Below are 12802 nucleotides of genomic sequence, written 5' to 3'. Positions count from 1 at the left end.
TTTCTCCTGCTGAGAGCCAGCTTTTCACAAACAGTAATCCTCTGACTTCCCTCACAGGTGGAGACAGTGCATAGTTTGTTTCCTGTTCCTGCTGTAAAACTGGTCTGTGTAGAAAGGTTTGGTAACCACTGGATCCAAGGTCCTTTAGATAAGGACCTCTTTATGTCATATCTTTCTCATTAAGAGCTTCAGATGCTCTGCTGTACTTGTTGCTCTTGTGGCCTGTCTTTGTTCATCTTTGGAGAAGCGCTTTACATCTTTGATCAAGCTCACAATTTCCCCCAATGACTCTTTTTACAGGGTATTTCATTACCAAAGCCAGGGCAATACTGAAGTTGGAGCAAGAACAAAAGCCATGGTCCTTGGAGAACAAATTCCTAAATCAGAAGCCCCCAGGTGAGTAAGCACTGGCAGGGATACTTGGGGAGCCTTTGACCTTGAGGTACCTGTGCCAGTCCGCTTTCTGTCGCTGTAACCAAAATTTGAGACCATCAATTTATAAACAGAAAAGGTTTATTCTGCTGATAGTTCCAGCCAGAAACCCAGTGTTCTTACAGCTTTGGGTCTCTGGCGAGCACAGCTAGCACAACACCTCACCTCATAAGCTAGGAAGCAAAGGAAGAGACCAGAGGGGCCAGGCACCCACAGTCGCATCCTCTAACTAAAAAACCCCATCTCTTAAGGGTTCTGCCACCCCGCAGTTGTGTCACCCTGGGGACCAAGCCTTTAGCACAGGGCTCAAAGTACAGCGCAGTGGAAGACTTTTGCAAGGCTTTTTTCTTAACAGCTTTATTGAGATATGATTTACATATCATACAGTCCACTCATTTGAACCATATAGTTCACTGATTTTAAGTACATACATAAATATGTCAAACATCACCACGAGTTTTCCCACCTGAAAAACAAACCTGTTCCCATAGTTTAGTCTCCTCACTCTTACTCTCTCCAGCCCTGGGTAGACAGACAGTGATCTATTTCCATCTGTGTGGGATTTAGCCTGTTTTGGACATTTCATATAAATGGAATGATGTCATGTCCAGGCTTTTGTGATTGGCTCCTTTGTTGACTGTAATGTTTACAAAGGTCCTGTTATAGCATATACCAGTAGTTCACCCTTCTTATGGCCAGATAATACTCCATGGTACAGATGCACCGTGTGTGTTTCTGCATTCATCATTCAGGAAGCATTTGAAGCTTGACATTTTGATAATTACCAATAGTGTTTATATCAGTATGCATTTACAAGTTTCCATACAAACATGTGGCTTTCTCACATATATACACAGGATGGAATTATGAGGCCAGTATGCTACCTCTGCTTATCTGTTTGAGGCACTACCTGTCTTTCTCTGAGTGATTGGTCTACATTTGATTTCTAACCACAGTGTATGATGGTTCTAATTTCGTTTTATCTGTTTTGATTTTAGTTGCCCTAGTGGATATGAAGTGATATCTTACTGTGCTTTTCTGTATTAATCATCTTGGGCTGTCATAATATCATTTGCTTAAAACATAATATATAGACATTATAATAATCATTATAATTAGAACATAATAATATGTCTTCCACATCATAGGTCTCATCTAAGAGACATATTATGGTGTCCTAATTCTAATGAGTATAAGGTTCTTAGAACTCCATTTAGAGAATGCAAAGTAATCTTCATGTCTCCAATAGTTCAAAAACAACATTCTCTGAGCGTAGTATGATACATCAGTAAATTAATAAAATAAATATACAAAATACTTCCACATAGAAAGATTTAAAACTCATCTTTATTAATAAACAGAATGTACAAAAGCAAATGCACTTACTATGTATTCCCACTACTCTGGGAAACTGGCAGGAGAATCACAAATTCAAGCACAACACAGCAGTTTAGCAACTGTGTTAGTTACGTTTCTCTCACTGCTGTGGCAGAATGTGTGATACCCAAAATTAAGGATAGAAAAGTTTACTTATAGTTTTTACAGTTTATCACAGTTTGTACAGGTTTCAGTCCAGAATCAGCTGGCTCCAAAGCAGGGCAGCATGGTGAGGGGCACCAGTTCAAGGTGGCTGAAGGCACAAAAAGCCAGTGGGAAGCAAGCCTCTTCTATCGCCTTATATTGTGCGTGGCCACCACCCCTAGGGCTGGTGCAGCCCTCAACCATCTCTGCGCCCTCCTCTTGCACAGGCTGAGGATGTTTACGAAGTGAGGACCCTGGCTCTCTGCTGAGCTGAGCTGGGAATGCTGTAACATTTCCTAAGGTGAGGCCATGAAAATCATAAGTCTAGTTTACAATCTGTCTTTAAACCCCCCCCCCCCATACTGCATGAGGCTTTAGGGGGCATCCAGATACCATAACACCAACTGAGTGAGACCATGACTCAGAATAAAAATTTAAACTGGGCTGCAGATATAGCTCAGGACCAAGGGTGTGGGTCCCCTACCAAAACAAAAACAAAAACAACCCAAACAACAACAACAAAAACCAGAAAAGAAAATCAAGTCCAATAATAAATGTTACTACATATTAAAAAGTTTTCAGCTATAGCTAAATTAAATAACAAGTAAATTTGTAGTCATATTTTAATGAATTAGGAGAGAACAGTAAGACGAATACATTACTTTTTCTAAGCAGAACCATTAAAAAGTAAAATTAGTATTAATAAACTGTCAAACTCAGAAATAAACTGTTTCTTAGACTGAAAAAACAATGAAATGGATAAAACTTTAGGCAATCCTAAGAAACACAAAACAGAAGAAACACCTATATAAGAAATTCAAGTGGGATATGTTTGAAGATTTTAATCCCCATAACACAAAAACTCCATTCATGCAAAAGCGCTGTGAGAGAATTTGCTCAGTAGATAGTGAGGCTCAGTGAATCCCTGAGCAATGGAGTAGTGTGGAGCTCGGGGCAGGCAGTTTCAACAGATTACAGAATCACAGAGGAGAACTCCAGGAAGATGCAAGCCTCATGGGTAATTGGTCTTAGGCGAGTAGCACTGTGGAGCGGTGAGGAGAGACGCTGGACATAGTTTTATAGATCTGTGATCAGAGCAAAACTAGAAATAGCCTAGGAGCTTATACTGAGTAAGTGGAGGGGTCTTCCTAGGGAACGATTTACTAGGAATTGGAAGGCATTAAGGAAGGGAAAGGTGGAGGAAATGCATCCCTTTCTGCTCTACCCAGTAAGCACACAGCTGTACACACAATTAAAATGGAAAAAAGAATGAGGATGGAATAGAAGATGGTTATTATCTGCACATGCCTTGTAGGGAGCCTGTTATCCACTTGGGCCCAGTTTGTTTTGAGGCCTTTGTCTTTCAGTAATGAGGCTTGAACTCTGGGCCTTCACCCTGAGATATCTGCCTACTTCCCACCTGTTATGTGCAACAGTGTCTTCCTTACACTGCTAGGCTGGGCTTGAGCTTGGCAATCCCCCGCCTCAGCCTCCCAGTGTGGTGGAATTGCAGGTATCTACCACCATGCCTGTCTTATGCCTGTACTAATGAGCAAGCTCCGTATCCCCAGGGTGCCAGTGCAGATTAGAGGGGAACCTGGACTTGTATGCTGTGGTAGGGAGCAGAGCTGCACTATGCCTTCCAATGGGTGTAGCGCCAGAGGCTGCCAAAACTGAGCACTCATCTTGATAAAGTCCAATGCTTTAATTACCTCCTATAGATTATGTTTTTGTCTAGAAACTATTTCTGGTTGCCTTCCTAGAAACTTTTAAAGTTTTGCTTTTTACACTTAGTTTATGATTTGTTTCATGTTAATTTCCATAGAAATTTTGAGCTGTCAAGTTTAATTCTTTAAAAGGGGAGTCCAGTTACTACGGCACTACTTGTTGAAAAGACTGTTTTTCTCCATTGCATACATTTGCATCTTTCTTAGAAAAACAGGGTATTCGTACAGGTATTTTCAGAATCTACTCATTTTTATTCATCTGTCTATGTACTTTATGCCAATACCACATTAAATTGATTACTTTACTTGTTTATTAAGGTTTGAGGGCTGGAGATGATGGAGCTTTGTGTAAAGCCCTGGGTTCAGTTCTCTAGCACTACCAAAAAAAATTCTGAAGTCACCTAGGTTTCCAATTGTCATCTTCTGTTTTATTGTTAAAATGAGCTTCTCTCTGTCTCCCTCTTTCTCTCCCTTCCCCGCCTCTCCTTCTCTTTCTCATGTTTTCACACACACACACACACACACACACACACACACACACACACACACCCCAAGTGATCTATTCCCCAGGTCTTTTTTATTTTATATTTTATTGTCTTAACAGGGTGTTGCTAAGTTGGGTTTGAATTTGCGATCCTCCTGCCTCAGCCTTCCAGAGTGCAGTGATTACAGATATGTGCCACCAAATCCAATTAACATGAGCTTCTTGATTTTCAGAAAAATGCTAGCATTTCAGCTTGGATTGGGTTGAATCTATAGGAGGTCAAATTAAAAAGAAATGAATTTCTTCAAATTTTTTTTTTTATTTAAGAGGAAAAAGAGAAAAACACAAAACAAACCAAAGCGGTGTAAGGGTACACGTAATACAGAACTACAAAAAAACAAAACAAAACAAACAAACAAACAAACAAAAACATAACAGTAGGAAATCACCTGTTAGTAGATTACATATTATCATCTTGAAAATAGTTCCTCAAATCACAGTATCAAAGAATATTCAATTTTTTTCATCCAAGTTTTATAGAATTCAGCATGCCAAATAATTTTTTGCTTTTTCTATTTCAGTAACATGGTGAATGATGCTATCTCTTGATTTCAAATTCCCTCTGACCATTTTTTGTGTATAGCATAGGATTGTGTAAGATTTGAATTTGTGATCCTCCTGCCCCAGCCTTCCAGAGTGCAGTGATTACAGATATGTGCCACTAAATCCAATTAACATGAGATTAACATAGGATTGTATTATTCTTTTTCTAAAACACTTGGAACAGTGGTTCAAGAGCTTTTATGTAGTTCATTTTGTGTTTGTGTGTGGTGGTAGTGATGATATTTTATGTAGACTTACTCTGTATCTTGTTTGCATTCTTATTACTGCACTAGTGAATGCTTTGTTAAGTAAAGCTGGTCAGCAAAGACACTGTTGTCAGTTTCCAGTCTTAAAGAGAAAACATTCAGTGTCAATTATTAAGTTAGCCATTTTTTGTTTACTCCTTTAATTACACTGAATGGATTTTGAATTTTGTGTACATTTTTAAAATTATGTGGTTTTAATCTTTTGGATTATTAATATGATGGCTGACACTGGTTGACTTAGTATTGTAGTCATTTTGACAATCAATGCCATCATAGTGATTTATTCCCTTTTATATACTGCTGTATACACTATTTTTGAGGATTTTTGTGTTTATTTCTTGAGAGTACATGTTGATTACTTTTTAAAATCTGCATTTTGTGATAACACAGACCTCATAAAATGGTTTAAGAAATAGTCCTTCATGCTGTATTTGCTTGAAAAGGTTGGGTATGGTTGGTATTATGTCTTCCTTAGATAGTCAAGAGAATTCACTGGTTAAAACCACTTGGTCCTGGAGCTACTGTTTGGAAACATCCATGTCTGTGTATACTTCTCCTTGCATGTTCATTTTATTATACAGATAATACTTGTCTCAAATTATCTCTTCTTGAGTGAATTTGGAGATTTATTTCCAAGAAATTTGTCCATTTCATATATGCTGTCCAATTAGTGGGCATGGAGTTGGCAGTGGACTATTTTTCTCTTTATCCCAATTCATATGTTGCAACCCTAATCAGGATGTGCTGTCTATGGAAGCCATGTCTGTGGGAGGTAATTAGGTCCTGAGGATGGATCCCCATGGAAAGATTAGAACACACTTAGAAGAGGCCAGAGAGCTGGCTGGCTCCTTTGCATCACTGGGGATACACATGAAGGGGCAGTTGGGGGTCAGGCAGGAAAAGCTGATGGGTCTCAGTGAGGTTTCTGGAAAATCAAGAGCCAGGGGTGTGAATGTGAATGTGAATGTGAAGGGGTGTGAATGTGAAGGGGAGATGGCAATGTAGGTGGCCAGGGAAGTTGGGCAAGGATGAATAGGATGGTGCAAAGATGGACTTCCTCCAGGGAGGAGTCACGGAGGGCTCCTTGGAAGAAGAGACCTTTGATCCAGCAGAGGAAGGAGTCTAAGGAGCTGGATCCAGTGTGAAACCAGAGAAGGTCGTGGTAGAAAGAGGGAGAACACACATTCAAGGCAGGAGTTCTTCAATGCTGGAGTTGTTGAAGGCTGTGGGTTGGCTGGATCAGGAGGTAGCAAGGACAGGGAGAAGACAGATAAAACATCAAGAGACCCTCAGCCTGGCAGAGGGCGGGTGGGGGTGGTGAGCATTCCTATGAGGCTTTCAGTCCAGGGAGAGTGGACTTGAGTATGGATCTGAGGGCGAGGGGGAAAGAGGCGCTCTGACCAGGGCAGGACAGATTCCCGCAAGTGAGCCTGAAGGGAAGGGCCAAGGCGCTGCTCTAGGGAACCCACGAATCAGCAGACCAGGCAGGGCACCTGCTCCTCAGGAATCTGGGTGAAGTGCAAAGACAAAGATATTTGTATACTAAAGAATTCAGAAGAATTTGTATATCATTGGACAAATTAAAGAGTAACAATACACGTTAGCAATCCAGGGGGCTCTAACAGGCAACTCAGTAATGCTTTCCTCCAGCCCACATAATCCAAAATGTTAACAAGTAAAACATCACATCTCTACTCAAGAGAACAGACAGTCAACAGCTCATCTGTGAGGACAGGAAGGGAACACTATTACCTAGGTACTGCTAAACTTAAATGATATATTTTTAAAAATTTAATCATGACCGTCCTTGCTTATGTAGAAGGCTTTTTGTTCCTGTGGTTTACTGGAGAGTGAACTCGCGGCATTCATACAGAGCTACCTCCCCAGCCTTTTTTTATTTTGAACGTGTCTCACTAAATTCCTCTGGCTGGGCTCAGACATGCAGTCCTCTGCCTCAGCATTCTGCAGGGCTGGGATAACAGGAATGAACTTTATAAAGTGAGGGGCCGAAGGAACCTGTCCCTCTAACCACAAGTACAAAGGGAAAACAGAAGTGCATGGGGAACCTGAGCAATATACAGTATCACAGAAAAAGAAGAGCTGAGTACATCAGGCCCAGAGATCCCCCCAGCCACATCCCAGAGACAGAGACTGAAATCAGGGCCTGTGCTACCTCTAAGTTATATCCCCAGTCCTTGTTTTTTGTTCTGAGACAGGGGCTTGCTGAGTTGCCCAGGCTGGGCTTGAACTTGTGACCTTCCTCTTTCATTCTTCTGAGTAGCAGGGATCCCAGATGGTGCCATCACATTCAGCTCAAGAGGAGTGTGTGCTACTATTTGTCATGATGGGACTTGAAGTTAAAATTTATCATTAAAAAAAGGTAGTTAAAAATCAGAATGGAATCAAATACTAGGAAAAAAAATGAAAGGAATTAACACATATCTTTCAACAACAATACTCAAGGTAAATGCCCTTTATTCTCAAATTAAGAAACAGTTTGGAAGACTGGTTCAAAACACAATATCTAACTACATGTTGCCTGCAAGAAATACAGCTTACCCCCAAAGATATAGCCAGACTGTAATGAAAGGTTGGGAAGTGATACTCCAAGTAACTGGAGTCCAAAGCAAACAGAAGGACTATAATTAAAGCCAACAAAACAGATTTAAAACTAAAATTAATCTGTAAAGACAAAGAAGAGCACCAAATATTGGTAAAGGAGTCAATTCACCAAGATTACAATCGAAAGGATGCACCAAACTCACTGCACCTAGTTTCACAAAACAAACACTACTTGGTAACAGCCAGACAGGCCACAGTACAATCATGGTAGGTGACTTGAATACTCTTCTCTTCCCAAGTAAGTCAACCAGACCAAAAAAAAAAAAAATCAAAGAAATATGAATTAAAGCATACTATACATCAAACCAGACTTAACAAACATCTAGTATTCCATCTAACAAAAGCAGAATACGTTTCGTTTTAGCAGACTAAAATCTTTACTAGCCACTCTACTGATAGAAAATTAACTTACAGTACAAAGACCTCAATCTTAACACACACACACACACACACACACACACACACACACACACACACAAACTACCAAATACCCTAATAAATGAATAGGCAAGTGAAGTAAACACATTTCTCAAATAGAAATGGCCAGTAAATTTATGGAAAAGAAATATTCAATATCCTCAGTTATCAGGGAAATGCAAATCAGAACAAAGATTCCATCAACTATTGTTAGAATGACAATGTATGCTGCTGAGGATGGGGACAAGGAAATTCACTACACTGCTGGTGAGAATGTAAACTAGGACAATCACTATGGAAGGAAGTCACTAAGAGGACACCTCAGAAACCTAAAAGTAGTTGAACCATTTGCCCAGCGTACCACTCTGGTCTGTTCCTCAGGAGTTAGAGAACAGCTTACTGCAGTGACACATGCATACACACACTTCTACACTGGCATATGCAATTCAGAATAGCTAAGCTAGGGAAACAGGTCTGATATCCACCAAGGGAATCAATGAAAAAATGTGCTACGTAACATGGAGCATTATCATGTGTTTTGCTGGAAAATGGGTGGAAATGGAAACCATCATGTTGAATAAGGCAGTCTCATCGAGTTAAATATCAACCTTCTCTTGTGTAAGCAATCTAAAAATGAAACTTAAAAAGGAGAGATCATAGATTTCACAGATCAATCAGATTAGGGAGGAATGAAACGGTGTCCTGGGGATGAAAATCACCTAAATGTTGTATGTTTGTACTGGTATATCAAAAGGGCCTCATTATTCCATATCACTAAAATTTACCAGTAATAATTTTAAAGTAAAACTCATGTGCCTGATTTATGCATTTCTGTGTATATGTTTTTATTAAACACACAGGTAAACTTTGTTAGAAGCAAACTTTAGGGGAAAAGACTTTACTTAAGAGGTACTCTGGCAACAATGGCAATGAAAATTTGCTTAAACCAGGAGACTAGAAAAAAATTATGTATTTAGTTTGTTAAAATGTTACAAGCAGAGTCAATAGCATTTAATGGAAAAATCCTAATGAAAGTGACAGCAGTTATTATGCTAAGTTTACATCTCCCACACACATATTTATGTTGGGATCCACCCAAGAAAACGTTGATGAACAGGGAACGTGCCTAACCCTAACCTCCAGATACAGAAGGGAGCCATTCTGTGTACCATGGGCTGTTCAGCAACACTCCTGGCCGCTCTGCATCTGATGCCAGGAGCAACTGCCCACCACTGCTTATGACAACCAGAAACATCACCAGTTATAACCAAATGTAACTTGGTGCACATCACTTTTTATATTTAACTAGTAAAATGTACTCAAATACTTCTAGAATATTTGTCATATATTTAATTCCACAAGAAAATTTAGATGTGTATTAGCCATATTTTCTACATAATTCACATATATATAAGTTGGTGGTTTTCCCTTTGTAACATATTCTTGGATATATAAGCAAGGTTAGATATTTTATTACAAACTGTGATATTTATAAAATTTTTACTTTATTCTCAGGGCTTGATGAATTTTGCCTATCTGATAAGTTTTTCTCAATTTGTTCTATAGTTTCTGCCCATGATTTTCTGTTGTATCTTTCTTTGTTTTGTTTTTGGCAGAACTAGGGACTGAACCAGCACCTTTGAAATGAGCTACATTTTCCAGGTTGGGCTCACACTTAATGATCCTCCTGCACCAGCCTCTGAGAGTGCTGTGATCACAGGGATTGAACCACCATCCCAGTTTATTTTATAAACGGACTTGGGGAAGCTTTTTTCCTGTGTGAATTTTCTAATACGCAATAACTGGCACATATATTTGAAAGTTTTTTTATGTGGATTAGGCACAGTGGGCTGTTTGTGTTGTAATGAAAACAAATCACAAATCAGAACTGGGGAAAGAAATGGGAAGATCTCTGTTTTCTCCAACCAATTTCTTCTGTATTATGTTTTGGTGGCATTCTCCTACACATAGCTCACAAAGCCATCAAAGGTACCAGCTATACTTCAGTCCAAATGGGTATGAACAATTCTGTTCTTATTGTTGCTGCCAGACCAGGAAATAACGTTCATGACACCTGTTTACATTCCCTTAGATATAGCTCAGTTACATGGGCCCAAACACAAGAAAAGGAGGCTGAGAAGTACAAGCTTTGTTCAAGAGCAAAACAATGAACTCTAGAAATATACTGCCAGTCTCTGCTACGCAGGATTACTCCCTTTTGTGAGCTTTCAGGTGCTTGCTAAGGTATGACTTTTTGCTGAAGGTTTTCCCACACTCATTACATTTGTACGGTTGTTCTCCAGTGTGAGTTCTCTGATGCGCAATGAGCTGTGACGTATACAAAAAGGTTTTGGCACATTCATTACATCGATAAGGCTTTTCTACCATGTGGGTTTTCTGATGGGGAGTAAGGAGTGACTTATAGTAGAAAGATTTTCTGCACTCCTTACATTCATAGCGTTTCTCACCTTTATGACTGCTCTGATGTAAAATGAGGCCTGACTTTCGTTTGTAAGTTTTCTTACATTCCTTGCATTCATAGGGTTTCCCAACAGTATGGGTTTCCAGATGGACAGTAAGCTGTGACTTCTCACGAAAAGACTTCCCACATTGTTCACATTCATATGGTTTCAAACCAGCATGAATTCGCAGATGTGTGCGGAGATTTGATTTCCGGTAAAAGCTTTTCCCACACTCTTTACATTCATAAGGTCTGTCCCCGGTATGAGTTCTCAAGTGTTCAACAAGGCATGATTTCTGATAGAAAGTTTTTCTACATTCTTTACATTCATACTTTTTCTCACCTTTGTGAGTTTTTTGATGTCCATTTAGGTGTGACTTTGAGATGAAAGTTTTCCCACATTCACTACATTCATAGGGTTTCTCTCCAGTGTGTATTCTCTTATGCACAGTAAGACGTGACTTCTGGACAAAGGATTTTGTGCATTCATTACATCTATAAGGCTTTTCCCCTGTGTGACTTCTCTGATGGATTATAAGGGTTGATTTATGGCAGAAGGATTTCCTACATTCCTTACATTCATAGGGCTTCTCACCTTTATGTCTCCTCTGATGTAAAATGAGGCCATCCTTCCGTATATAACTTTTCTTACATTCTTTACATTTATAGGGATTCTCAACTTTATGACTCCTCTGGTGTACAATGAGGCTTAACTTTTCTGTATAACCTTTCTTACATTCTTTACATTCATAGGGTTTCTCACCTGTGTGCGTCTTTTGATGTACAGTAAGCTGTGCCTTCTCACGGAAAGACTTCTCACACTGTTCACATTCATATTGTTTCACGTTTGTGTGAATCCTCTGATGAGTACTGAGGTTTGATTTACGGTAAAAGCTTTTCCCGCATTCTTTACATTCATAGGGTCTTTCTCCCGTGTGAGTTCTGAGGTGTTCAACAAGGCCTGACTTATGATTGAAAGTTTTTCTACATTGTTTACATGCATAGAGTTTCTCTGTTTGGTGAATTCTTTGATGTACAGTGAGGACTGACTTTTTGTAGAAGGTTTTCCCACATTCATTACATTTATGGGGTTTCTCTCCAGTGTGAGTTTTCTGGTGTTCACTGAGCTTTGACTTCTGGATGTAAGTTTTTGTACACTCATTACATCCATAAGGCTTTTCCCCTGTGTGAGTTCTTTGATGGATAATAAGGCGCGATTTAAACCTGAAAGCTTTCTCACACTGGTTACATGCATAGGGTTTTCTCACCCTGTGTATCTTCTGATGTATTATAAGATCTGACCTGGTTATGAAAGTTTCCTCACATTCTCTACACTCATGGAGTTTCTTCTTTGGTTCTATGTGCCAGTTCCTGGGATTCAACTTTTTGTATAAAATTTTCTTCTGTACCTGAGTGACCTCTTTATGAAGGACAGATGATTTACAGGCTTTTCTGTGTATATTGTATTTATAGGTCTCTCCACTATGAACCTTATGTTTTAACATTGCCTGCCTACTGAAGGTTTTCCCTTGTCCACTAGCTTCAAAATCCTGCTGTCCAGTCTGAATTCCAGGCTGCTGACTAAGATTTTCTGAATCTCTGAGGGGTATCCCAGTTGTATTATCAGCAGACTTCTCTACACTACACATCTCAGCAGGCTCATTAAGAGAATGCATGTTCGGATGTATATTCAACTCCTTAGGTATCATTCCCGAACAGTTTCTACTCTTTATAATCATTTTTGAAATATGGTTTGAATTCAAATTAAATATTTTCACTGATTCACCAGTGTCCACAGCTGATGTGTTACTGTTGATTACAAACTGCCACAAATGTCTATCTTGACTTTTCTGGTTTCTCTCAATTTGGTCTTGTGTTTTTTTGAAATCTAAAATGAAATGAAAAATTACATATAAAGACAAATGTACAAATCACATCTATACACGTCTTCAGGAATGCTCATGCAGTGGTAAAGAGGATTCTCCCTATCTATTGTAGTACATGGAGTTTGAGAATATCAATGAGTACTTATAAGAGTGTACAGCGTTTTTCCCCCTATTGATTTAAGGTACCAAGTTACAGCGACAGCATTTTACCATTAAATCCTATTTTCTTTGCATCTTTAGTTATCTAACACTTGAAGAAATATGTGGTAAAAATACCTATTGCTTTGCTTAGTGCTCTTGTCCTATGATTATCTTCCCTGTTTTATCTTAAATTTTTCTTTATTTGATTTTTAAAACAATGGTGGATATCTCAAGCTGTTTTT

At 39.2% G+C, this 12802-nt stretch overlaps 1 protein-coding gene across 2 annotated transcripts in view; it reads right to left on the bottom strand.

Annotated features, from left to right (window-relative positions):
- Positions 1-1761: 1761 nt before the first annotated feature.
- LOC100725563 (zinc finger protein 717) overlaps positions 1762-12802 on the bottom strand; it is an 18547-nt gene continuing 7506 nt past the window's right edge. For both annotated transcript variants that reach the window (XM_013150674.2, XM_063227352.1), the window contains one exon: positions 1762-12421. In XM_013150674.2, the coding sequence (XP_013006128.2) occupies positions 10281-12421 (2141 nt within the window). In that variant the 3' untranslated portion in view covers positions 1762-10280. The remainder of the gene's footprint in view (positions 12422-12802) is intronic.

The sequence above is a fragment of the Cavia porcellus genome, unplaced genomic scaffold (genome assembly GCF_034190915.1).
Source record: "Cavia porcellus strain 051 isolate PalLab524CR breed Dunkin Hartley unplaced genomic scaffold, mCavPor4.1 scaffold_17, whole genome shotgun sequence".
NCBI classification, from domain to species: Eukaryota; Metazoa; Chordata; class Mammalia; order Rodentia; family Caviidae; genus Cavia; species Cavia porcellus.
This window is presented reverse-complemented; position numbering and strand designations above follow the sequence as displayed.